A 27,858-nucleotide genomic window follows, 5' to 3' on the forward strand; every position below is an offset into this window, starting at 1 on the left:
AGAAGGAGAAGCAAAGGAGATGACTTACTTGTCGGTGACCATAGCGGTAGATTGGCGAATGGTTCTCAGGCTGAAGAACATGCAGGCTGCGGGCTGCTGGCGACTGCAGTCAAGGCTGCAGACTGATGGCGATTGGCTGGAGACTGGGTGAAGGGGCACCAGGTGTGTAAGAGGATGCTGAGGGCAGTGATTGTACCATCTGGAGCTCAGGTTGCCGATGGTTTGGGCTGCAGAAGCTGCGGAAGAGCCGGAGGTGAAGCCATAGACTCTCAGTGACCCTGGTGGGGGGGGGGGGGGGGTATCCTGTTTTCCTCTCTTTCTCTGACTGTGTGAAGGCACCAGGCAATTTCTGCAGATAGCGAATCTTCGTTTGCCTTACAGCAGACTAAAGGAGATTTCATATAATATCACATTTTCTGTTTTATTACAAGACAATAAAATAATCTTGAAGGTAGGATGGGAATATCGTGCAAGGTTTGCCTTTTAGCCCAATATTGATCTTAACACTAAGAGTGACCCTTTGCAGGACATGAATGGAGGGAAGTCGATCAGTGTATTGACCACGGAACCTCTAAAATCTACAGTGCAGTCCACAGCACAGACTCAAAGCTCTGTGCAGCCAACAAAGTATACAGCAAAAACCCTATTATCCGAAATTCAAGTAACCAACAAAAGAAATCACAGAAAATAAATAGGTTAAAAAATATAAAATATATGGAAGTTTGCCAATCACACAACATGCAGTCTCAAGCAACCAGAAAATTCACTTATCCGGCAGCTATCGATCCCCATAGATGCCGGATATCGGGGGTTTTACTGTACTTTGGAAACACTATAAACATTGTAGTGCACACCAAGCATGTACTAATAGCAATGAAATAACAATGAACTAAATATTGGCCCCTGAGGGAGAAATCACCTGCTGTGGTTAAAAATTATATCCTGAGTTGTTTTCACATCTGCATGGGAGATTAATAAGAGTTTCACCAAAATAAGTGTCTCCAACAGTGCTAGTCTTTTGACTGGAGGCCGCATTGTTAACTCCCAGCTGACAAGAGGAACTCTCTCAGTGGCAGATGTCCTCGGGGAAGTTTGGGCCAGTGCGTCAGATAAAGCTCATATCCCTCTCCTGGGTTGACTCATGTACCCTTGTGATAAAATGGTGTACTCTATACATCAAAGATAAAAATACATAAACAACATTTTGGGCTTCAGCCTTTTGCCAAGATATGAAAAAATTTAGACAGGTGCCCAAACAAAAATGGTGGGAGGGAGGGCCAGGGAGAGGCAGGAGGTAATAGTTGGAGAAGGAAGGGAGGCCACAGCAGGCAACAGGAGGTGGGGGGATGGTTCAGTGAATGGAGAGGGAAGGGGGTAGAGAGCTGGAGAAAAGGACAGAGCGAAGGGGAAGGGATGGAGAATGGGGAGTAGACGAGCAGAAACTGGAGAATTCAATGCTAATGCCATCTGGTTGGAGAGGGCCCAGTTGGAATATTAAGTGTTGTTCCTCCAATTTCTGGATGGTCTTAGTGGAACAGTACGTGAGGCCATGGACAGACATGTGAGCATGGAAGTGGGGCACGGAATTAAAGTGGTCGGCCACCGGGAGATCTCTGTCACTGATGAGGTGCTCATGTTTTGACTCGCGTACCACTGCAGAGAGCGTTGCTAGAGTCAGAAAGGAAGGTCTGAAAGCAGAGAGTTGGATTGAAATCTAGGATGGTCAAAGGTATAAAGTGAAATTAATAAGAAAAGAAGCCAGTCCATCAGATCCGTTGGTAAAATCATAGCGACAGACCAATCACAGCCTCTTGGTAAACTCCAATCTGTTATGCGTATTTTCCTTTGCATTTGGAGATTGACGGGTATGGATCAACAAGGCGAAAGGATAAAGGGATTGATCCATGCTAGCCTGTATCAGCAGTGTCTGAACCTCCCTCCGATCCATCGTGGGACACTGAAAGGCTCCTTAATAAGCCGAGCAGAGCCAGAGACTCAAGGTTTGACTCAGACTTTGGTCTGTTTCCATAGCTACCCTCAGACCGGGCTTACCGTGTGGAATTAAGAACCATTTCTTCAATATAATTTAAGAAGGATTATTATAACTTCTGCTTTACTGGGCTTGGATTGACTGACGGTGAATTATTATTGGAGACGTCGACAAGTTTCCTTGCTTTCAGTCCTTTCAGAACTCCAATGCAGTGTGTCATGATGGATGAATGGCCTTCTGTGTTGTAAGATTCTAGTCTATGAAATACAATTCTCTCCTCATCCACAATGGTGTCTGATAATCAGGATTCACAGAGTGACCCACTTTTTGCTTCTCCTTTGGGAGAAAGTCATGATGTCAGAACTGGTTTAGAACTCCTGGTCTTCCAGGCAGTAACGATCCTGCCTTCCTCTATGTTTCTGAAACCTGGACTCCCTTTTGTAGGCGCTAGGAAAGCCAACATCACCACTAATCTGCACAAAACCTTCCAGGGTAAAGACAGTACAACTCCCAATTATCCGAAATCGGAATCTCCAAAATCCTAATTTATCCGAAATTTTTTCTGAGCCGAACTGAGCGGGGACATCAGGCTGCCAGTGGCAGCGGGGACCTTGGGCTTGTCGGCAGCAGTGGGGATGTTGGGCTTGCCAGCAGTAGTGTGGACCTCGGGCTCCCAGGGCCTTGGTGGGGAGGTGTCCGTGATCGGCGGTGGCCAGCATTTTTTCTGAGTGAGAACTAAACATTATTTTAATGCTTAAAAAGCCTTTCCTTGTTGCTTGTTGTTGTTTAAACATTGTTGCGAGTGATTTGCTGTTGCTACTGGGCTGTTTGTAAAACATGACCAATTCTCCGAAAAAAACCGTTTATCTGACATAGGCCCAGTCCCGACCATTTTGGATAATCAGAATTGTACTGTATAAGTTTCATGAAGCCAACATCAGTGCTGGGGTTGCTTCTTTTCACATTTATTTATTTTTAAAAATTTAGACATACAGTGTGGTAACAGGCCATTTCGGCCCACAAGTCTGCGCTGCCTGATTTTACCCCCAATTAACCTACACCCCTGATATATTTGTGAACGGTGGGAAGAATCTGGAGCCCCCAGGGAAACCCCACACAGACACAGGGAGAACATACAAACTCTTTGCAGACCGTGTGGGATTCAAACCCCGGTCACAATCACTGGCGCTGTAAAGGCGTTGCGCTAAGCTTGGAGGTGAATGATTTGGATGATGGCTTTGTGGCCATGTTTGAGGATGGACAGATAAGTTTGGAGAATGGGCAAGGAAATGGCAGGTGGAGTACAGTGTAGAGAAGTGCACAATTATGCAATTTGGTGGAAAGAATAAAAGTGTAGACTATATTATAAACAGGCAATAAGTTAGGAAATCAGAGGTGCAGAGAGTCTTGGGAGACTTCGTGCAAGACTCCCCAAAGATCAACTTGTATATAGAGTCAGTAGTAAGGAAGGCAAATAGAATACTAGCATTCATTTCAAGAGGCATACAATGTAAGAGCAAGGATGTGATGTTGAGGCTTTATAAGGCATGAGTCAGGCCACACTTAGAATCCTGCAAGGAGCTTTTGGCTCCATATCTAAGGAAGGATGTGATGGCATTGGAGAGGGTCCAGAGTAGGTTTATAAGGATAATCCCAGGAGAGAAAGGGTTTTTATATGAGGAGCATATGAAGGCTCTGGAGTTTAGAAGAATAAAGGAGATTTTAAAATTTAGACATACAGCATGGTAACTGGCCAATTCGGCCCTATGAGTCCGTGCCGCCCAACTTACAACCCATTGACCTACATCTCGAAACATTTTTGAAGAATGGGAGGAATCCAGAACCCCTGGACACGGGGAGAATGTACAGACTCCTCATAGACAGTGTGGGATTCGAACCCCGGTCCCGATTGTGGCACTGTAAAGGTGTTGCGCTGATCGCTATGCCAACCATGCTGTCCTCATCGAATCTCATTGAAACCTTTGGAATACTGAAAAGCTTGGATAGAGCCAATGTGGAGAGAATGTTTCCTGTGGTGGGGCAGTCTGGGACCAGAGGGCAAAGCCTCAGAATATAAAAATGTTCCTTGAGAACAGAGATGAGGAGGAATGTTTACCCAGAGGATGGTGCATTTGCGGAATTCAGTGCCTTGGACATTGTGGAAGCCAGGTCGTTGGAGATATTTAAGGAAGAGGTAGATTCATTCTTGATTATGAAGGGAATTAAGGGTTATGTGGAGAAGGCAGGAGAATGGAGTGGCAGGATGGACTTGATGGGCCAAATGGGCTAATACCGGTGTCCTTATAGTCTTATGGTCCTCTAAAGCCTTGCTTATGGTGGGAGGAGCAGACCCCTTTGCAAACTACCCACCCGCCACTCCATTGGACACCACTTGCCCAGTTTCGATTCATGCATTGGATCTACGAGCCAGCTCAGAGTCCACAAAAACAGATGGAAGCAAATTTAAATGGTTGAGCTTAAATTCACCAGCTGCCATGGTGGAATTTGAACTCTTGCCTCCAGATCAAATAGCCCAGGATTCTGGATGATTAGTTGAGAAACATAACCACAATGTGAATGAGTGCCACTGGCTGCCTGATGGTGTTCCCATGAAGCAGATAGCTTTATTTTACATCATTAAGGCTGTTACATAAATGCAAAATGTGATTTGCTGATTGAAATTCATCCCTTAACAAAGCAGAAGTTATCCACAGCATAAACATGCCATTTCTGATGGGGATAGCCGACAGCATCAACATGACAGGACGTGCCTTGAGAGCGTTTTAATGAAAAGAATATTATGCGTCAAGGTTTAGAGAAATAATTAGAGGGTGCATGCTTATTTGCTGAGATTCCTCCCGGCTCTTTCTCCCTGCTGCTTCTCCCATTTAGCCTATCCTGTGAAGGATGTCCCTGCCTCCGCTGTTGATGTCAGTGATGACTGCATCTGGTCGTCTCATGGGATTCCAGATGAACCAAGTGTACCTCATTTGCACAGAAAGCAAATCTGAAATAAAAAATATTTTGAAAGGAATTTCACACCATCGCATTCTGCCAGATTCCCATCAATGGAGTCATCGAACTATGATGGGATGAGACCATTCTGCCCATTGAATAGAGCCATACCCAATACCTCTTCTATTGCTCGTCCTTCATGCCCAGCCACTTCCCTTGTGTCCTCTGACCTTCACCTCTGTAGGATGAGACAAGACTTCTTCCCACAGGCAGTAAGAATTCTGAACAACCAAAGGAAATGTACACACTAACCATCTGATATCTCATATTCAAGAAACAAGATTTATTTATTTTTGTACAGATGAATACATCCTATATATGTACTGTTTGTCTGTATGTGTGTTATATCTGCCTGTTTTGCACCAAGGACCGGGTTGTACTTGTGCAATCGGATGATAATAAACTTGGCTTTCATTCAACTTTATTGCAAGTGGCTCCAGGTTGGGTCAAGCATGGATAAAAGTTTGAGCGTCAGGCTCGAGATTGGCTGTGTTTTAATTAAACTCCCAAGCAGGCCTCGGATAAGAACCACCTTTCATCACGGTCACAAGTTCTTCTACTATACACATGGTTCTGTGTGGTTGAAGTAAAAACACCACGCTGGAGAAACCCAGCAGGTCAAACAGTGTCCTTTAAATTGCAAAGTTAAAGATACAGAACCAACATTTCAGGCTTGAGCCTTTCATTAATGTATGAGCAAAATGTAGGCAGGTGCCATATAAAATACACTGTTTTCACCTGTTGAGTTTCTCCAGCATGGTGTTTTTACTTCAATCACAGTGTCTGCAGACTTTCATGTTTTACTTCCCTTGTGGCTCTTGGCCCTTTGAACAGACAGTGAACTCCAGATCATTATCTTCCAATCTCTTTTGAATGTTGTGTTCAAATGTTTAAATTCAATCCTTGAACCACCTTCTATTTCTCCTGTCTAAAGCCACCAAGACTTTGTATGTCTCAATCAGTCAGAACTTAACCGTAGCCTACTGACTGCAAAGAGGTTGAGAAGATCAGATAAATCTCCTTGATTTCCAACTTCAGGAGAAAAAGGTTAAGGGTTGATTCTGCTTCTTTGTCTGTGATATAACACCATGGGACATAGGAGCAGAATTCTACCATTCAGCCCATCAAGTCTGCTCTACAATGCAAATCATGGCAGATGTATTTTTCTTTACAACCCAATTTGCCTGCCTTTGCCCTTAACCTTTGACACCCTTACTCAATAGGAACCTGAAAAACTCCACTTTAAATTTACCCAATGACTTTCCATCCACATCCATTAGTGGCAATGTACTCCATAGATTCAACACCCTCTTGCTCAGTGGTTCTCAACCTTTTTCTTTCCATTCACTGTAAATAATCCGTATGCCATAAGTGCTCTGTGATTAGTAAGGGATTACTTTTAAGGTTGGATGTGAATGGGAAGATAAGGTTGAGACTCATTGCTCTGGACCCAATTGTTACTGAAATATTTTGCTTGAGAAAAATGGTCATTGGCCTATTTCCTTTGGAGCTCTGAAACCATTCGCATAATGAGTCAATTAGCACATAAGCAATCCCTTACTAATCACAGAACACCTATGGCATAGGGAATACTTAAAGTGGTCTGTGAGTGAAAAGGTTGAGAGACATTGGGCTAGCTGAAGAAATGTTTCCAATCAGTAGTTTTGGGCTCCTCATTTAAGAAGGGATGTGGTGACATTAGGGGGGTTCAAAGGAGGTTCATAAGGATGATTCTGGGAATGAAAGAGTTATTAAATGAGAAACGTTTGACAGCTCTTGGCCTGTACTCTTTGGAATTTAAGAGAATGAGGGGGATTCTCATTGAAACATTTTGAATGTCAAAAGGTTGTTCCCCACGGTGGGAGAGTCTAGGACAAGAGGTCACAACCTCAGGATTGAAGGGTGTCCACTTAGAACAGAGATGTTTTGGAATTTCTTCTGCCAGAGGTTGGCAAATCTGTGGAATTTGTTGCCAGTTGTGGAGGCAAGGTCATTGGGTGTATTTAAGGCAGAGATCAAAAAGTTCATGATTAAGCATGGCATCAGAGATCATGGGGTGAAGGCTGGGCAGTGGGGCTGAGTGGGAAAATGGATCAACTCATGATTAAGTGATGGGGCAGACTCGATGGTCTGAATAGCCTTTTTCTGCTCCTACGTCTTATGGTCTCATAGAACTGGAAAAAAAAATCAGAGGAAATAAAATATATTTTCTACCTCTATCCTATTTTTGAGAGTGTTATCCTCTTTTCCATAAAAGGCGCAATCTTTTCTAACAAAGGAAATTAAGTTCTGATGCCCCACAGCAGAAAAATCTCCACTGACCTGCAATAGAACTGATTTTAGTTTATGGTCTTTGTCACAGTTGAAAACATCATGTTTTCTTCCAAGTCAACATAATAATTCGAGTAAATTCTCCCTGCATTTTCTTCTGCGTGGCAGTAGAATGTTTTTAGTTATTCTGGGATATTGCTCACAGGCCCAGCACTTACTGCCCATTTTGGTTGCCTTTGAGAAGTTGACGTGTTGCCTTTGAACCCTCAGGCAGCTGCTCAGGAGAGCAAAGCAATCTGTTGGACCACAGTGAAGGGAAATGCAGTTAACCTCTTGGAGCGGGGGAGAGGGGTACGGGGGTCAATGTACTGTAGGTCCTTGACATTGGAAGACATGGTGAAGATGACATGGGGGAGTTACTGGGTCTCAGTTCCACGTGCTGATGATGGCCTAGTTGCAAGTTATTTCGGATTTCAGCAAAACCAACCAAGTCTGGATGTGATGTTACAGTCAGGCCCGTGAGGAGATGGAAAGGTCATGTTTTTTTCCACAAAGCACAACTCAAATTCAATAACTTGGAAAAGGACTTGAATATCTTCAACTGCCACAAAGGCTTGCTGAAACAGAAAGCTAAAATTGATTCTACTGCAAGGCAAATGCAGGTTTGTTGGCTGACCTGTTTATATTGGAGCATTGGAAATTAATTCAGTCATAACACCTTTGCATGTATCACAGATTAGGGATTTCACACCAGTTTATTACTAGCTTATTGTTAACGTCACATGAAACTTTTAATCCAAATGTTTTGGAACGCAGGATTCTTCCTTTAGAAAGAAAAGAATAGTCAGCTTGCTATTCTTTTAAGACTTCAGAGAGTTTTACAAGCAAATGACGCACTCCTGGATTATAATTACTGCTGTAAGGTAGACTAGTGGCAGGAAGCAAGCTCCCACAAACAGCGATTCATTAATAACCAGATGGTATGAGCGGTGATCTCTGCTGAGGGGTGATCTCTGGGCAGCTCCATGCTCTTTGTCCTTGCCTTGACGAAGGGCCTTGGACTGAAACATAAACAGTATCCGGCGTCCTATGGGGATTGGAAGATTCCGGATGTATATTTTCTGGTTGCTTGAGAATGCATTGCATGATTGGTGAACTGATGGCAAGATGCTGTTAAAGTTCCGTATTTTTTAACCTAATTATTTTCTGCAATTTTTTTGCTGGTTGTTTGAATTCTGGATAACAGGGTTTTTCCTGTATTACACTTTACTTCCAATGGATGCTGCGTGACCTGGTGAGTTTCTCCAGCACATTGCACTCAACCCCAGCAACTGTAGACTTTCTGTTTCACTCTTGGGACGTTTCAGGGAAAGTGCACACGTCGCTGTGCAGGAATGCTATCAACACTCCATCAGCAATGTTGGCCAGATAGCCAGGCACAATTCAAATGCCATCTACAAATTTGCCGACAACACCAAAGTCGTCGGCAGAATCACAGATGGAAATGAGGAAGTGTACAGGAGGGAGATTGTGATGGTGAGAACAAGTTCAGAGGGTCCACGAAGTGACGAATCTGAAGGCAAACAAAGTGTCTTTATGAACATGCGAGGGAAGTTGCAACAGACTTCGGCACACAAACAAACAGATCGCACATCAGATGCATCAGATGCAATTAAACAACTGATACTCACTACAACCTGCAATTCTCACAAATTATATAAAAGGACAGTATAAACAGTACCACCACCCCTCGGTAACCAGCATGTATGACACTCTGGTTGATTACAGGTATATTATAATGATTACAGTAATGGATAGGTTACAACAGTCCTTAAGCAGGCACCACTGCAACTGCTCACTCTTTAATGGCACACACCTTACAATAGTCTCTCTTGGCGGGGAGCTGGGGTTCGTTCCTTGGGGAAAAGAGGGAGCTGCTCCATGTGGCGAGTTTTATACTGCAGTCGGATGGAGGGGCCGGCTCAGGTAAGCCCCAAACAGGCAAGGTAACTAAGAGAGTTGATAGTAAAGTATGTGCTCACCTGTGGGTGGGCTAGGCCTTGATTAGCAGGCGACGTGACTTCAGACTAGGCTCTTGCCAGAGGGGTCATGTTACCCTCCTCGATACATAGAAAGAAAGATCAGCTGGTTGAGTGGTGTCAAACAACAACAACCTTGGCACTCATCATCAGTAAGACTAAGGAATTGATTTTGGACCAGGAGGGGAAGCCAAGAGAACACAAACCAATACTCATCGAGGGGTCATCAGTGGGGAGGGTAAAAGACTTCAAATTCCTGGATTTCATCATCTCTGAAGACCTATCTTGGAACCATCATATCACGAAGAAACCTCGCCAGCAGCTATATTTCGTTAGGAGTTTGAGGAGATTTGGTATGTTACCAAAGGTTCTTGCAAATTTCTACAGGTGGAGAGCATTCAGACTGGATGCATCACTGTTTGATATGGAAGCGCCAGTGCACGGGAAAGGAACAGGCTACAGAGGGTTGTGAACTCAGCCAGGGCCATCGTGGGCATCAGTCCTCACTCCATTAAGGACCCCTTTAAGAGGCGGTGCCTCAAGAAAGCAGCTTCTATCATCAAGGACCCCCACCACCCAGGTCATGCCCTGTTCATCAGTAAGGAGGTACCGGAGCCTGAAGACGAACACACAACAGTACAAAAACAGCTTCTTCCCCTCCGCCATCAGATTTCTGAATGGACAATGAATCACAAACACTATCTCACAATAAACTCCTATCCTCATTATCAGGAGGAAACCAGTGGCTCCCGACCATTTTTCTTTCCACTCACACACCACCTTAAGTAATCCCTTACCAACACCGATGGCGTCAGTTTTCCAGTAGCTAGTGTTGCTTCTAGTAATGTCCAGTAGGCAGACTGACCTATTGAGTTATATGCCAAAACAAACATTACTGGGAGAACAGGATTACGATGTCATCAGTAACCTTATCTCTGTCACATCAACTCAAATACGCACTTAAGCACGCATGAAAAATTGACATTAACCTGAAGAAAAGTACACAGAAGAAGATGCAAAGAAGTTGTGGGTGGTTTGACATTTTGTTCTATCGTATTCTTTTGAACTAGTGACACTGATCATTGCTGTAGCGTCATAGAAAAGTTGTAAGGGTGATTGTGAAGGACTTGTTATCCTCGAGCTCAGATGTAGAATTCCAGGTGCTGTGAAATTGAGCAAACGCAGAGAAGTTGGAGATCTCAGCAGGTCAGGCTGCGTCCACAGAGAGAGATATGGACAGTCACGGTTTCAGATTGGGACTCTCTCTCGTGACCTGAAACATTGGCTGTCTATTTCTCTCCATGGATGTGTCCCCCCCCCGCCCCACCGACCTACTGAGACCCTCCAGCTTGTCACTGAGCCAGTGGGGGGAAATTCCCAGCCTCCCTACACAGGTGGATCCTCCTGGAGGGAGGTACCCAGACGCTTTCCCATTCCCAACACCCACTACACAAGCTCACTCCCCCTTGCTAGTGGTGAATTAACCCTTAAGCCTAGGGGTTCGGAAGGGAGGGGGGCCTGAGAGCAAAAAAAATGAAGTGGTCACATCGGCCTCCCAGCTAGAGCATGGCCATCTGGCTCACGGCAGGAAAGGGGTCCAGGCTCACAGCAGGATCAAGGACTTCGGGCACTACAACTTTTTCAACCCCAAAAGTTCAATTGACTCCCCCTGCATTTATTGACCCCCCCGGCATTTTTCAACCCCTTGGATAGTCCTGATATTGACTGCTTTGGAGATCCATACTTTATTCTATTCAATGAAGGGTGGGGCAGGGGGACAAGGTCAGGGGGGCCTTATTAAAGCTCAGCCTATGGGCCCATGTGGTAGATAATCCTCTACTGCCCCTCGCAGCCTGTAACCCTCATCCCCTATTCACACCCACCAACCCCGCTCAACCAATCCCTTCCAGCTGTCCACCACTCCTTGTGACAAACTTCCACTTGTCTCATCTTACCTGATCACCCTGACTCCATCCCAACCACCTACTGATTCTCAAGCCCAATCTATTGGTTGTGCATCTTTATCTTTGCTGCATAGAGTACTTCTCCATGGATTGTCACCTTGTCATGGTGGAGAAGCTTGTGTGGTCTTGTGATCCCAAGAGTGATGCCATCTGGAGCTACGCTCCCGGTAGGGTTGCCCATGGCGGTAAGGTCGAGGGTCGAGGTCCTGATTTGAAATCTTGACTGTCTATCTCTCTGTGTGGATGCTGCCTGACCTGCTTAGGTCCAACCAAGACCTCAATGGTGGAACAGGCGGATGAAGTTACTCTGAACTCAACGGCTGTGAAGGCGGACGAAAGCTGCAACAAATCCATCAGCTCCAATCGTCATGGCTTTCATGTCATTGGAACTAGTTGGTTGATTTGTGAGGTATTGTTTGTTTCTTGGAGTGCAACATCAAGTATACGTTAAACAAATACACATACAGGCGTATCCGCTCTGTGGATCAACTTGATGAAGGCCATCATCCTCGACTACAAGGAATAGCCATGACAAAAAAAGAGATAAAGGGTACTGTTTGACCTGCTGAGTTTCTCCAGCTTTGTGTTTTTACTTCAACCACAGTGCCCACAGACTTCAGTGTTTTACTTCTGATTCTCAATTCCCACCCACCCAAGGGCGTCTCTCCCAACCTTCTCCACGCAGCCCCAACTTTACCGGACCTTTCCTGGGTTAAGGAACTGTAAAATGGTGAGCAAAAGCTTGGGTGCATTTTCACAGGACAGTGGAGCAGTTGATAGAACTGCAAGCCTCTTACCTCCAGGGAGCCAGGTTCAATCCTGACCTCAGGTGATGCCAGCATGGAGTTGGCACATTCTCCCTCTCACAACTTGTACCCTGGGGACTCTGGTTTTCTCCTGTATCCAAAAGGTGTGCAGGGTGGTTGATTAGCTGGTCACTGTATTTTGATCGAGTGTGTAGGTGAGGGGTAGAACGCAATAGGGGCTGATGCGAATCAGAGAGAAAATAGGATTAATGATGCACAATGGTTGGCAAGCCCAGCAGTGTCCCCAGAGCACATATTCAGTCCAGGTATTGGGAAAGAAGGAGTGATACAATGCAACACATCTCACTTTGACTTTCACTCAGTATTTCCCTGAACCAAATAATCTGGGATGCCTCTACAGTTCTAACGTAACATACTGTGGCAAAACCTGGAACAAGGTGCAGGAAACAAAACATAAAATGTTGTAAATACCAGTTGATAGGATAGTTAAGAAGGCCTATGGGATGCTGGGGATTCATTAACAGAGGGATTGAGTTCAAGAGTTGAGACATCATGTTGCAATGCCACAAATCTCTGGTAAGACCACACTTATTGTGTTCAGTTCTGGTCATCTCATTATAGGAAGGATGTGGAAGCTATGAAGAGGCTGCAGAGGAGATTTACCAGAATATTGCCTGGATTGGAAAATAAACCTTATGAGGCAAGGTTAACTGAGCTCGGGCTTTTCTCTTTGGAGCAAAAAAGGATGAGAGGTCTACAAAATTCTGAGAGGCATAGATAGGATGGACTGGCAGCACCTATTTCCCAGGGCGGGAGAAGCAAACACCAGAGGACAATGGTACAAAGTGAAGGGAGGGAAGTTTAGGGGAGATAGCAGGGGTAAGTTTTTTTTTTACATAGAGCATTGTGGGTACCTGGAATGCCTGCCGGGGGTGGTGGTGGAGGCTGAAACATTCGGGTCATTTAAGAGACTCTTAGACAGGCACATGGATGAAAGAAAAATAGAGGGTTACAAAGTAGGAAGGGTTTTTTTTGGTAGGCACAACATCAAGGGCTGAAGGGCCTGTACTGTGCTGTAGTGTTCTATGTCTCATTAAGTCAGGAGAATGGTTCATAGATCAGACATCTACGTCCTGAGCCTACTGCTGTGGGTGTGAGAAGTGACTGTTTTGCGCCACTCCACCAGGGTAACCCTGAGTTCCAGTTCCTGGTTCCCCAGCCCAGTCTCACAGAACACCATCATTGGACATGGCATAATATGACAAATTAGCCTCTGAAAGATCAGCCACTGCCTCATTGAATGGGGAAGGGAGAGTGGCCCACTCTTCTAACGCTCCAATGGTCACTAGTCACTCTCACTGCTACCATCAGGAAAGAGGTCTCGGTGCCACAAGACTCAGGTTCAGCTGCTCCCCCTCCACCATCAGACTCCTCAACGACAAACTCAATCAGGGACTCATTTAAGGACTCTTATTTTTCCACCTCATTGTTTTTTTTTCTCTCTGCATTGCACAGTCAGTTTGTTTACCTTGCTTATTTGTTTACATTTGTGTACAGTTTCTTTTTGCAATTCTGCCTCGCCTGCAGGTAAAAGAATCTCAGGGTTGTATGTGATGTCATTATATGTACTCAGATAATAAGTCTGAATCTGAGATACAACATGGTAATCCAACCTTCACACTTGTTGCTTTGTGACGTCTCAGAGAAGCTGAAATAAACCTTTCATGTACAGTTGGACTTAATAAATGAACCATTCTCTTTGAAGGCAGCCCCTTCATCTCTTGATTTCAGGTTTAATCAGATATTTATGTCACCCTTTTCAAACAGATTTTTAATATCTTTCTCTGAAATTGGAATGAAATAAAATCACTGTCAGGAATGCTGAAAATGAATGTCACCTCAGGAGAGACCATGGTATCATCGATCTTCGCAGGCCCCAGACCTTCCTTGTCTCCGGTGACTTAATGTTTTCCACTTGCAAACACTCGTTCCGTGCAATGTGTTCACACTCAACCTGTACACTGCATTTCACACTCATCCCGTACACTGTGTTCACACTAATCGTTTGCAGTGTTCACACTCATCCTGTGCAGTGTTCACACTAACCCATGCAGTGTTCACACTAATCCCATGCACCATGTTCGCACTCATCATTTGCACCATGTTCACACTCATCCCATGCACTGTGTTCACACTTATACCTTGCGGCGTGCTCCCAGAGTGGACACAGAGTAACACATGCAGGTTATGTGCCCGAGCATCTCCAACAACCCTCCCCAAACCATCAACACCTCTCACTGCCGCTTTGCAGCCTCCCCTCCAAGCTGAGCACCAACCAGTCAAAGACAAGAGGGCTCAGATTTAAAGAGAGAGGGAGCAGGCTTGGTGGTGAGAAGAGAGGGTTTAGTGTCTCGAGTGAAAGCCTTCTCCTGTGACAGATCGGCAGACCCAGAGCTGGGATAGAGGCTTGAACCCTCAGCCAGAGTGGAAGGCTGCACCCTGTCATAGCTAATGCTACACAGCACAAGGCCTGAGAAGGCATGAAGGCACAATGTTGATGGAAATAGCCACGGTGCAGACAGCTCATAACAGCACAGAAGGAGGCCATCCAGCCCATCAGCTCCATGCTGTACCTCAAAGAGTAATCCTATCAGCCCCACGCCCTCTATTTCCTTACAAGCCAGCATTTATTCTCTGTCAGGCATGCCGCTTCACCATCCCTTCGATTCCTGTTAACTCCACTGGCACTAGGGCCAATTCACAGTAGCCATTACATGTGGGAGGATGTGGGAGTAAACCAGAGCACCATGGGGAAGGGAACCCACATGGTCACAGGGAGAACGTGCAAAATTCCCCCGGTCCTGAGGTCCTGGGGGCTGGAGCCTTGAGGCAGCAGCACTGAGCCGCTGCACCACGAGACCACCACATTCTATTTTTAAGGGTCTTGCAGCTTTATAACATAGTAATAACTGACCAACGATTGCTATTTAAAGATGATTTCTTAAAGGAGGTAAACAAAAACGACTGCAGATGCTGGTAACTGGAGGATAGGGTGTGTCAGAAAGAGGAGGAGAGGGAAACTCCATTCTCCTTTTGTGTGTGTGAGATGAAAGAGATTCTGTGTGTTTGTTTGACCTTGAAAAAAGGGCTCAGGTCTAAAACATTGGTTATACAGGGATACCTTGTATAACTCAGATTTGATCAGGGTGTGGGTTTTGATATAACACAGTTTATAATTTTGTTATAATTGGTACATTTTATTAATATTGCATTACTTACAATAGCCCAATAATTTAACGTGTCAGTAATAATGCTCACCATTCTGCTACATTCATTCAACTTCATTATTCCTTAAGTTGTTTTAGTATCTCTCTCTAGACTCTGAGTTGGAAGGCCATGGCTGCTCTGTAACATTTTTATTGTCTTGTATAAAAGTGCACCCTTACAAACAAAAAGGAAATGTGGTGAAGGTGGTACACGTAACATTGGAAAAGAAGCTGGAAATTATTCAGCAAAATGAAGATGGAGCATCATTTGCTAAAATAGCATGAGACAAAGACATGAATGAATCGTCTGTTCAAGCCCTAATCATGAATAAAGATAAAATTAAAGAACATGGAATGGCAACAACATCTGATATGACTAAAGTGAATGTTAGACATATAGCCCCCTTCACACTGCCAACCCTCCTAGGAAGCAGGAAAACTTGCCGGGCATGTTGCACTTGGCAGCCTTTCCTACTGCACCATGATTTACCTGGTTAATGACAACCCGGCATTTTAAGGGGAGGGGGTTCCCTGCCTCCAGCGGTGACAAAGAGAGAGCAGGTTGTGCTTTCACAGCCCCCAGAAGGTGATTAGTGAGTTAACTTGGCCAAGCTCTGACACTTGCCCCCATCAAGTGTTAGAGCCAAGTTGAATTTAACTCGCCCTGCCAGTTTGGGACATTTCACATCGCGTTATTACTGGGTACTGACCCGGTAAATGACCAAGTTCAACCCAGACTTGTAATCAACAGTGTGAAAAGTTCTGCAACGTAAAATATGGAAGTCTTTTTAATGATCTGGATTGAAAATTTCAACCAGAAATGAATTCAATAAATTAAATGACAATTCAAGCTAAAGCAACAAGCCTCTATTAGACATTAAAAGAAAATGAAGGAAACAGAAATGAAGGGGGAACTTTTTCAGCAAGTTGTGGTTGGTTTTACAACTTCAAAAAACACATGGGGCTCCATAATGTTCGAATTACAGGCGAATCTGCGCGGGCTTCCCGACTAACTAAAAGAAGTGATTGGCCAAGGAGGCTACAAAGATGAGCACATCTTTGATGGAAAAAGATGCCATCATGCACTTTTTTAGCCGATAAAGAAAAGTCTCAACCAAGCTTAAAGTTTTGAAAGAATAAATAAATATAGGATTGGAACATATTACATTAAAGTACATTGTAATAATGCTGTTTTCCATAACACTGAACTTGTTTGGAATGTATTAACCATGTTATACAAGGTATCCTGTCCATCTTTGCCTGACTGAAGGCAAGTTGCATCATGTTGATTATATTTTTATGTATTATTACGTGAGAATAAAATGAACCTTTTATTGGACTTCTGATAAGTAGAAATTCTGCCTGGCCTGCAGGAAAAAGAACCTCAGGGTTGTAAATAATGTCATGTATGGACTGAACTTTGAATGAAACCTGAACCTTGAGCCTTTCCTCCTATGGATGCTGCGGGAATTGCTGAGTTTTCCCAGCATTTTTGTGGCATTTGCAAACTTTCTGGTTTCACTGTGTGATTGTTTTGTGCTCCCATTGTTCCTGTGTGTGCCTGTGAATCAATTTCGTGATGGAGTTTATTCCAAATACTGTTGTCATTCGGATCTGCTTTAGTCAGCTGTGTTCATCTGTGTGACAATGCTGCCCTCAAGTGTTTTAAACATACACTCACACACCAGATAGGTAGATAAACAGAGAGATAGAATGACAGATAAAATAGTAGATAGAAACAATGCACCATTCATTCCAAGTCACCAACATTTGTTCACTTGGCAAATTGCAGGGTTTCACACACCAGACAGGTAGATAAACATAGAGATAGAGAGAATGACAGATAAAATAGTGGATAGGAACAATGGACCATTCATTCCAAGTCACCAGCGTTTGTTCACTTGGCAATTTGCAGTGTCTCACACACCAGACAGGGAGATAAACATAGAGATAGAGAGAATGACAGATAAAATAGTGGATAGAAACAATGCACCATTCATTCCAAGCCACCAGCATTTGTTCACTTGGCAATTTGCAGGGTCTCACACATCAGACAGGAAGATAAACATAGAGATAGAGAGAAGGACAGATAAAATAGTGGATAGGAACAATGCACCATTCATTCCAAGTCACCAGCGTTTGTTCACTTGGCAATTTGCAGGGTCTCACACACCAGACAGGGAGATAAACATAGAGATAGAGAGAATGACAGATAAAATAGTGGATAGAAACAATGCACCATTCATTCCAAGCCACCAGCGTTTGTTCACTTGGCAATTTGCAGGGTCTCACACATCAGACAGGAAGATAAACATAGAGATAGAGAGAAGGACAGATAAAATAGTGGATAGGAACAATGCACCATTCATTCCAAGTCACCAGCATTTGTTCACTTGGTAATTTGTAGGGTCTCACACAGCAGACAGGGAGATAAACATAGAGATAGAGAGAATGACAGATAAAATAGTGGATAGAAACAATGCACCATTCATTCCAAGCCACCAGCGTTTGTTCACTTGGCAATTTGCAGGGTCTCACACACCAGACAGGGAGATAAACATAGAGACAGAGAGAATGACAGATAAAATAGTGGATAGGAACAATGCACCATTCATTCCAAGTCACCAGCGTTTGTTCACTTTGCAATTTGCAGGGCCTCACACACCAGACAGTTAGATAAACATAGAGACAGAGAGAATGACAGATAAAATAGTGGATAGGAACAATGCACCATTCATTCCAAGTCACCAGCGTTTGTTCACTTGGCAATTTGCAGGGTCTCACACACCAGACAGGGAGATAAACATAGAGATAGAGAGAATGACAGATAAAATAGTGGATTGGAACAATGCACCATTCATTCCAAGCCACCAGCATTTGTTCACTTGGCAATTTGCAGGGTCTCACACACCAGACAGGGAGATAAACATAGAGTTAGAGAGAAGGACAGATAAAATAGTGGATAGGAACAATGCACCATTCATTCCAAGCCACCAGCATTTGTTCACTTGGCAATTTGCAGGGTCTCACACAGCAGACAGGGAGATAAACATAGAGTTAGAGAGAATGACAGATAAAATAGTGGATAGGAACAATGCACCATTCATTCCAAGCCACCAGCATTTGTTCACTTGGCAATTTGCAGGGTGGTGCAAAATTAATTGAGGTTTGGATTAATTTCATAAAACACATTTCAGGAAAAATGACCATTTTAGGGGGAAGCATTGGGAAGGGTCTCTAAGATTTACATCCATCCGATTTACAATCAGAAGTTGAAAGTTGCAGTCACAATGCTCGCCATTCAACTTCACGGCAAAGTTGAAAGTTGGCTCTGCACGCCGTCCCGCCCTCGCTGTGCTGCGATTGGCTGACTGGAAACCTGATTGACAGTGGAATCCCCCGGGAGGGGTTGCCCGGCAATCGAGGCCTAGTGCGTCGCTGTGCGCAAAGGAAGCGGAGGTGGAGTTGCTGCTGCTCCGTTGGCAGAGCGTTTTACCCTCGTTGCAGTCAAAATTGGCCGTCAGCTGGAAAGCCGGCGGCCTTGCACTGATTTAAAGGAGGAGGCGAGAAATAACTCCTCATGAGCAGCGCAGAAGAGGAGTTGAGCAGTGAAGCCTGGTCCAGGATCTATTCCCCAGGAGGGGAGACGCCGTGAGTGTGGGGGGGTGGAAATCTCTTCTGCATATTCTCCAATGCAACTTATTTCCTCCTGTTATCGAGAGCAAGTCGATGCCTTTTTCTTTAAAATTGCAGAACTTCTGAACAAAGTTCAAACCCCCCCCCCCCTTGAAACTATTGGCTGCAATTTTGCAAATTGGGTTTTTGCATCTCGAGTAGTTATTGCATTGCCATTTTAGTGAGGGATAATGAGGTATCAGGTTGGGAGCAGTGGAGAAAGGCACTTGATGGTTGGGACGAACATGCTGTGGATGGGCAGAAGGGTCTGGCACACTTCCTGTCAGAGCAGGACAAGATGCTTTTTCCTGGGGGCCAGGCAGAATTACCAACACCATCTGCACAAATCTGACCTTGTATGACAACTTATTGACCTGGAGAGCCCTCCTGCTCTGCCTTACAATAGTGGCTGGGGGAACCGTTTACTTGCACCTCGAAGGGGAGTTGGAGGCTCATTTGAACATCTCAGCTGGAACATGACATTTCTGTACCGCCCCCGCATGCTGTCCTGAAGACCCTCTCTACCCAGAGGTGATGCTTTCTGTCGCGAAATGGCTCGTTGTGGTAGTCACCACTTCGTCGCGACTTGATGAGAACTAGAATCTTGAATGCAAATAATTAAGTCCTGAAGTTTTTTTTTTAAATCAATGCCTGCTCTTCTGGCAGAGACGAGGTGGCTCTTTGCTCATGCGTGTGACTTTTAAACAAAGAAAATGAGTCTTTAAAACTTTTTTGGGTCCTGCTTTTGTGAATCCTTTGGGGTCAGGAAATAAATGAAGTAGCAGGTAGTGTTTTGGGACCTGAAGGTTTTTACTGCCTGAAGTAACTGCGCTGGGTCGGTCACGTCTCCAGAATGGAGGACCATCGCCTTCCCAAGATCGTGTTATATGGTGAGCTCTCCACTGGCCGCCGTGACAGAGGTGCACCAAAGAAGAGGTGCAAGAACTGCCGAAAGAAAGCTCTTGGTGCCTGCCACATTGACCACCGCCAGTGGGCTGATCTCGCCTCAAACCGTGCATCTTGGCGCCTCACAGTTCGGCGGGCAGCAACCTCCTTTGAAGAAGACCGCAGTGCCCACCTCACTGACAAAAGATAAAGGAGGAAACACCCAACCCCAACCCACCAATTTTCCCTTGTAACCGCTGCAACCATGTCTGCCTGTCCCGCATCGGACTTGTCAGCCACAAACGAGCCTGCAGCTGACATGGACATTTACCCTTCCATAAATCTTCGTCCGCGAAGCCAAGCCAAAGAAAGAAAAAGAAAAAGTTGTGTTCAGGGTACCAGTGACCCTTAAAGAGCAGGGATTCTTCCCTGACCACTATCATTTGGTGTTTTGAGATGGGTGGTTGTGGGACCTGAAGGTTTTTACTACCTGAAGTAGTTGTGTTCAGGGTACCAGTGACCCTTAAAGAGCAGGGATTCTTCCCTGACCAATATCACCCCTTGACCATAATCTTCAGGATGAACTGCTATTTTCTTCAATACACTGGTGACCACTTCAAAAAGAATTTTTTTAAAAATGCAGATGTTGGAAATTGGTAATAAAGACAGAAAATGCTAGAAATACTCGGCAAGTTTATCACTGTGTGTGAAGGGAAAGAAAGCATGCATGGACCAAATCAAGAGCTTGTATCAGATGAAAGGTATTTGGTTTGAACCATTAATTCTGTTTAAATTTCCAGAGATATACTGAGAGCTTTCCTTGTTCCAGTGTTTCATTGGAAGTTCCCTGAATGAGAAACCAAGGCAGACATTTGAGATGAAAAACTCCGGGTTGTGATGTGATATCTAAACAGTGGGTTGTGCTGTGAGCAATTAAAAACAATGCTGGAGAAACTCAGCAGGTTGAACAGCGTACTTTGTATAGCAAAAATAAAGATACACAATGTGTTGAGCTTGAACCCTTCATCAAGCCCAACATGTTTGTTGTGTATCTTTATCTTTGCTATACAAAGTACGCTGTTCAACCTGCTGAGTTTCTCCAGCATTGTGTTTTTACTTCAACCACGGTAACTGCAGACTTGTGCCGTGTCCATGATTGACTCTCTCCCGTCATCCAGGTACTGTGACAGCGGAACCAGCTCAGGAGGCTCAGAGGTGCCCAGCAAACAGAGCCGGGGTGCCCGGCTCAGGTGGAAGCAGAGAAATGCCTTGAAGGAAGTGGCAGTCACGGTACTGCCAGAGGACAAGCTGGCACAGGCTGAACAAAGAGCAAAGATGTACTGCGCCATTCGGGAGGTAGGACTGGCCTGTCAGTGGATACCACTGCCACTATTATTTTACCCCCTCCATAAATCTTCGTCCGCGAAGCCAAGCCAAAGAAAGATTATCATTGAGGCAAGGGAGACACTTCAGAAGGTGTGAAAACTATTTGAGGAAGCTTTACCCAAACTGTAAAGGTTGGATAGGCTGGGTCTTTGGGAACTCGAGGCTAAGTGAACATCTAAACGAGCTATGTCAAATTATGAGAGATCTAGATTACCATCCAAGCCATGCCCTTTTCTCATGACATTTAATCAGTGCCGGTAGAACTGTGACCCACAAGGGTAAGAATCACTGCTGGAAGGTGGTCATTTTTGATTGGCATCCGCACAATGGGCTGAACAGCCTCATTCTGTGCCATGTTTTTTAATGATTCTATCAAGCAGATCCCTGCAGAGGGTAAGTATGGAGATAATGGGCTTCTGTGGGCCTGGGGCTTTACTGTAGTATTTAAAATGTCAGAGGGTTTTAATTGGATAGAGCAGGAGATGGATACGGGAAAGTCTGAGATTGGGGGGAATTTTAAATGTAACACTAAAGAAACATTCTGTAAAAATCTGAGGTGAAAAATGCTCAGCAGGACAGGTGGCATCTGTGGAGAGAGAAACAAAGGCTTCAGATCTGAGTTTTCCTCATAATTGAGAAAGTTGAAGAAACGCGGTTAATGCAGCTGTTACAGCACCAGAGATCGGGAAACTGGGGTTCAAATGCTGTACTGTCTGTAAGGTGTTTGTACGTTCTCCCTGTGTCTGCATAGGTTTTCCCCAGGGGCTCTGGTATCCTCTCACCTTCCAAAAAAAGAACAGGGTTGTTGGTTAATTGAGTGTAATTGGGCCGGAGTCGACTTCTAACATGTTGTAAATAAAATTTTTTAAATTTAGAATACGAGTAAGGAGAGAGAACAAAGGTGTGTGATCAAGTGGAAGAAGTGATTAAATGATGAGAGGTGGCAGTGGGAAGAGGGGAAGGAGCAAATAAGGGGCATGAGATAGAGATGGGACAGTGCTCATGATTTCCATTTTTAAACCACACCCCCTTCTTTCCCCCCATCTCTTTTCCTCTAGTTCTGTCTCTCTTCTCTTTTCCCTTTGAGCCAAATTCAATTCACACTTTTAATCTGTTGTTCTGTACTTCTTCCCCTCCCAAACTTCCCCCTTTCTTTCCCCAGCAGTCACCTAACTCTTTAGACCCCTACCTTGAGGACGGGCTCAGGGCTGAAACTTTGGTTATATTATCTTTACCTCCTATGGATGCTGTGAGACCAGCTGAGTTTCTCCAACATTTGTGTTTTGACTACATCACTGTATCTGCAGACTTTCGTGTTCCACTCCGCTGTTCTGATGGCTTGTGGTTTACAGACAATTGGACGGATTTTGTGGGCCATAGTTAATTTTGCATGTTTTACTTTGTATTCTTGCCCCCTTTCTCCTCGCGGTTTCTGCCACTCACTTCTTAGGCTGCAGTCTCCAAGCTCAATCGAGGATAATGGAGCGGCATGGGTTGGTGAAGCGATTAGCGCATGGTCTTTATAGCGCCAGCAATTAGGATTGGACCTGAGTTTGAATCCCGCACTGTCTGTAAGAAATTTGTACATTCTCCCCGTGTCTGCATGGGTTTCCTCCAGGGGCTTGGGTTTACTCCTTCCCTTCAAAAATGTACTAGGATGTAAATTATGTAATTAATGGGGTGTAAATTGGGGTGTAAAATTCATAGGGCTGAATTGGCCTGTTACAGTGCTATACGTCTAATTTAAAATTTAATCTTTATTGTCATACACATTGTACAATGTACACCTAAACAGAAATTCTTACTTGCTGCAGCTGACTGGATACTTTATTAAAAATTACAATAAAAGATACTAAACTGAATTAAAAAGAGACAATGAATACAAAAAAAATATAGATAATAATGTCTAATAATTTGGGAACATCAATTCAATAAGGTAGATTTACTCTTTTTCATAGGATTGAACATGTATGTGTCATTCTGTGGAAGAAGTTCCTACCAATGCCCATTGATCTCTGTGCTCTTCAGAAATGCAGCCTCGGAGAGCTTGCTTGTATGTTACAGTTCAGAAGGAAGCAATTTGGTCTATGGGAGCTGTCAGTAAAGCAATCCCATTGCCTCCACCCTCCTCCTTGATTCCCTGCAACCTTGCAACTTCATCAGCCCTACTTTAATTCCTTTTGCCACCTCTGGTCTACAGCAGCCAATGAACTGACCATCCCGCAGGTCTTTGGGATGTGGGAGGAAACTGGAGCATCAAATTCCACGGAGGCAGCACCTTGGGTTAGGTTCGAGCCCCTGTCATTGGAACTGTGAGGAAGATAGCTGCCACATCTGTGTCACTTTGTTCATATCCTGACTTTGTAGTTCTGCGTTTTAGGAGGTGCCTGCTGTTCAAGAGCTGATGCGTTGTGTAGCGTTGGCAAGGATCAGTTTTGGGGACTTCCACTGGCGGATGGCACGTGCCCATATCAACCTGGCAGAGGGCTACCTGGAACTCAAAGGTAGGTGAAGGCTTCTGTCCACTGCCTCTGTTCTCCAGTTCCAAATTACTCACTTCCCCCTTATTCCCATTCTTTCTCCTCACCTTCCCCTTCTTTCCATCTCCCACCCAGCCCCCTGATACCCTTCCCCTAATTCACCTGGCCTCCCCTTCTGTCTTCCCCTGTTCCCATCTGGATGCTGTCATTCTCACCCATCTCCTTCCAAAGCAACTGTCTCCCTCTTCAACCACCTACCCTCCCTGCTCCATTTTAACCCCCCCTTCTATCGTTGCCCTCCCTTTGTCTCTCAAATCCACCCCTCCCACTTGCCCTTGGCTCCATTTGTCCATTGTCCTTTACCTATCCCCAATCCAATCTCATCTACTGACCCCCTCCTTTTTAATGCCCTCTGTTTTCCCCCTCTTTTCTCAGTCACCAAGCAATGCTTGCACTCTAAATGCATGACATCCCTCTGTGGATGCTGCCTGACCTGTTGTTTCTCCAGCATTTTGTATTTCTTCTCCAGCATCTGCAGTCTCCTTTGCTTCTTCCCACGTATCTTCCATAAGGTCACCCCTTTCCATCCCTACCTCAGCTCTCACTGAAATACTCATTCATTGCTTTCCAACCTCACCTGGCTAGCGTTCCTAATCCTAGTTTCAGGAAAGTTGCCAGCCTAGAATGTGCCCTTGTTTTGGGTTTTGTGAAGGCACTTCTGTAAAAGACTTGAAGATATCCAAATAATGATAATTATTGTCATCAACAATATACATGTGCCCAAAATTCTTTCTTGCTGCAGCCAATAGGTACCTATAAATCAAACTAATTGAAATAAATTGGGACAATAAATATAGAAAATAGTTAATAAATATTTCACAGGAATCCTAGTACAAAAAAGTGACTTGCAATAATGCAATGAGTCCATGACTGGGTACCAAAGGGAGGTTCAAGAGTCTGATAGTTAGAAAGGTAGTAGTGAGAAGTGGTTATGACCAGGGTGATAGGGGTCCTTTATAATGTTGAATGCCTCCTCGAGGCAGTGCATTGCATAGATGGCTGTACTGGATGGGAGATCGGAACCTGTGATGGATCTGGCTGTGTTTGCTAACATCTGCGTTGCTGGACAACTGTATTGCCAAGCTACACTGTGGTGCACCCAGTCAGTATACTTCCCACAATGCACCTGTGGAAGTTTGACAGAGGATTCAAGATCATTTTCTTGTCTTGTAATGAAGCAGAAAATGTGATGTTACACAAAATTTCCTTTAGTCTTTTGTAAGGCAAAGATTTACCATCAGCAAAAATTAACCAGCACCCCTTACACCCAGAGAAGAGAAGCAAAAGAGAGCCCTCCTGTGGTCTTTGAATATTCATGGCTTCACCTCGAACTCTCCCACAGCCACTGCAGTCACACAGTCTTCCGTCTGAACCATCAGCTCCAGATGCACACCTCTGACATGATCAGGAAATCTCCAGCAACCTCTCGCATTCTGGTCCCAGTACCCGGTACCACTTCAGCCAGTCTCCAGCAGCCCACAGCCTGGTGTGAGTCGATCCGATGACATGTCAAATCTCATCAGAATCCCGAGGAAGTTGAGGCATTAGTGTGCCTCCTTCACTGTTTCCTCAATGTGCTTACTCTAGGAAAGGACTTCCAGGATTATGGACTCGAACTTGAAGGTTCCAACTCTCTCCACTTCCTTTCTAAAATTGGCAATAAGCCCCTTGGTCTTGTTATTATGAAATATTGTTATAACATGGCATATGTACTTGTATGCCAGTCCTGGATGCCTCCAATATCTTGCAGTCAATAAACTAACTTTGAGGAGATTGTGGAAGGTACTATTATAAATGCAAATCTCTTTTGGAGACCATTGTTTGTGATATTGGGATGGTTTTCATTACTAGTTTACCAGGAGAATGCATGTGGGAGATGTTGGGGACCGTGAGGTAGTGACTACACATTTCCTGCAGCCTTCCCCCTTCCCTTCTCATAGCTCCTGCAGTACATCATGTCGCGCCTCTATCTGAGTAAGGGTGAACTCAGCAGAGTTTTCTCCTGCTTCTCTCTGAATGTTTGTTGGGTGAGGTCAAAAGGAGGCCCCACCATATCTTGTCCTGAGGTTAAATGGTTAAAATTTGAATTGCAAGTTAACACCCCAACATTGGAGGCTCCTGCGTAGTGATAGATTATATACCAGTATCCCCCAAAAAACCCTACTCTGTTAATAAATGTAATGTTTGTATATCTTGCCTCATCCTGGAGTAAATTATTGCATCCAATTCCTGATGCCAACCAATCCGTTCCCTAAGCAGAAAGTGTGGTGGTGAGAACATTTGGAGGAAAGGGATGAGAACTCCTTGCCAACCTCCGGGTGAGTTGACACCACAGCCTGCTGCTGGCACGTAATTCTTCATCCAGCTCAGCCTGACAGCTTGCTCATATTGTGGAATGGCGCGTCACAAGATGAGGCCATTCAGCCCGTCACTGCTGTGCTCATACTTTGAATTAGCCATCTGTTTAGTCCCACACACAACTCTCTCTCAGAGGTCCGACAAAAGCTTTCCGATATTTTTACATTTAAATGTTACAAGTGAATCATTATTTTTCCAGATCCGAGCGACTTGCCCTATTTATACAAGCGAGAGTCAGATTTGGTTGTCATCCCACCCACCCACCCCACCCAGTGCTTGGTGTGAGAAAGGTTAGCCCTTTACATCCTCCCCTCTCCTACCCAGAGTGGGGGAACAAAGGGAGAAGAGAGGGTAAAGGGTTTAACCCCTTCACCAAGCATCCCCTTACATGTGTGTGAGCTGTATTACCCACTCCATTTCCCCAGACGTTGCATACAAGTTCATGTTTGTCTCCTTATTATCTAGAACAATAAGAAGGGTTCATTTTATAGAGAGTCCAAGTTTACATGAAAAATGCATACAATAGTACAAATTAGAAGATCAAGAGCACATCTTGGTGTGTGCAAAATTAGATAGAATCTAACAAGAGCACTAAGAGTTCACTATTGTGAGATTCATTCATGAGCCTGATGGGTATGGGGCAGGTCACTATAAACTGTTGCTAGCTAGTGCACAAAACTGGATGATGCTCAACATGGTTGAATCTCCTCACTTCCTGACCAGCACACAAAGCGAGGCCTGAAAGCAAACTTGTAATTGATGGGAAGCAGAGGAAAGGATATACCGGCTTTAGAGGTGGAGCAGAGGAGGTTCACCAGGTTGATTCCAGAGGTGAGGGGTTAGCCTATGAGGAGAGATGAATCATCTGGGACTGTACTCACTGGAATTCAGAAGAATGAGAGGGGATCTTCTAGATACATATAAAATTATGAAAGGCATAGATAAGAGGTAGTTTCCATTGGTAGGGGAGACTAAAACTTGGAGACATAGCCTCAAGATTCAGGGGAGTAGATTTAGGACGGAGATAAGGAGGAACTGCTTTTTCCCAGAGTGGTAAATCTGTGCAATTCGCTGCCCATTGAAGCAGTGGAGGTGACCTCAGTAAATATATTTAAGACAAGCTTGGATAGATTTTAACAAAATAGAGGAATTAAGAGATAATAGGAAAAGGCAGGTGGAGATGAGCCTATCATCAGATCTCGTTGAATGAGGGAGCTCGTTAAACGAGGGAGCTCGTTTGAAGGGCTGGATGGCCAACCCTTGTTCTTAGTTCTATTGACAACATTTCTTTGATGTGGCGTTGCTCCCACAGGACAGACCCTGCAAGCCAAACAGCACTGCAATAAGGCCAAGGACATCATGTATGCCAACACCCAGCATCCAGAATCTGAGGAGGAGCGGCGGGAGATCCTCCGGTGTCTAATCACCATGTTCCTCACGTTGGGCAGAGCACTGATGGGACTTGAGAAATATCCTTTCACTCCTGCTGACTAAACTGCACACAGGTTTATGTAGCAGAGTGCTTTGATACAAACCTATTTCTGATGTTACTCTGTTAGAGATTGATTAGAATCATAGAGGTTTTGTCTTTAGAAGTAGCCCCCATGTTCAAACCCAACCTAACAGTACCTTACAGCCCTGGAATCCTGCTTTTTTTTTTCAAATCCTCACTTGTACATCTAAGAATTTTGCATGAGGCTTT

At 44.5% G+C, this 27,858-nt stretch overlaps 1 protein-coding gene across 1 annotated transcript in view; it reads left to right on the plus strand.

Moving 5' to 3' along the window:
* Window positions 1-27,858, plus strand: part of ttc23 (tetratricopeptide repeat domain 23) — a 108,426-nt gene that overhangs the window by 21,790 nt on the left and 58,778 nt on the right. Inside the window, exons 3-5 of the mRNA XM_069902236.1 lie at window positions 21,051-21,228; window positions 23,639-23,762; window positions 27,469-27,625. Coding sequence (XP_069758337.1) covers window positions 21,051-21,228; window positions 23,639-23,762; window positions 27,469-27,625 — 459 coding nt within the window. The remainder of the gene's footprint in view (window positions 1-21,050; window positions 21,229-23,638; window positions 23,763-27,468; window positions 27,626-27,858) is intronic.

Source organism: Narcine bancroftii, chromosome 11, assembly GCF_036971445.1.
Source record: "Narcine bancroftii isolate sNarBan1 chromosome 11, sNarBan1.hap1, whole genome shotgun sequence".
Classification (NCBI taxonomy): domain Eukaryota; kingdom Metazoa; phylum Chordata; class Chondrichthyes; order Torpediniformes; family Narcinidae; genus Narcine; species Narcine bancroftii.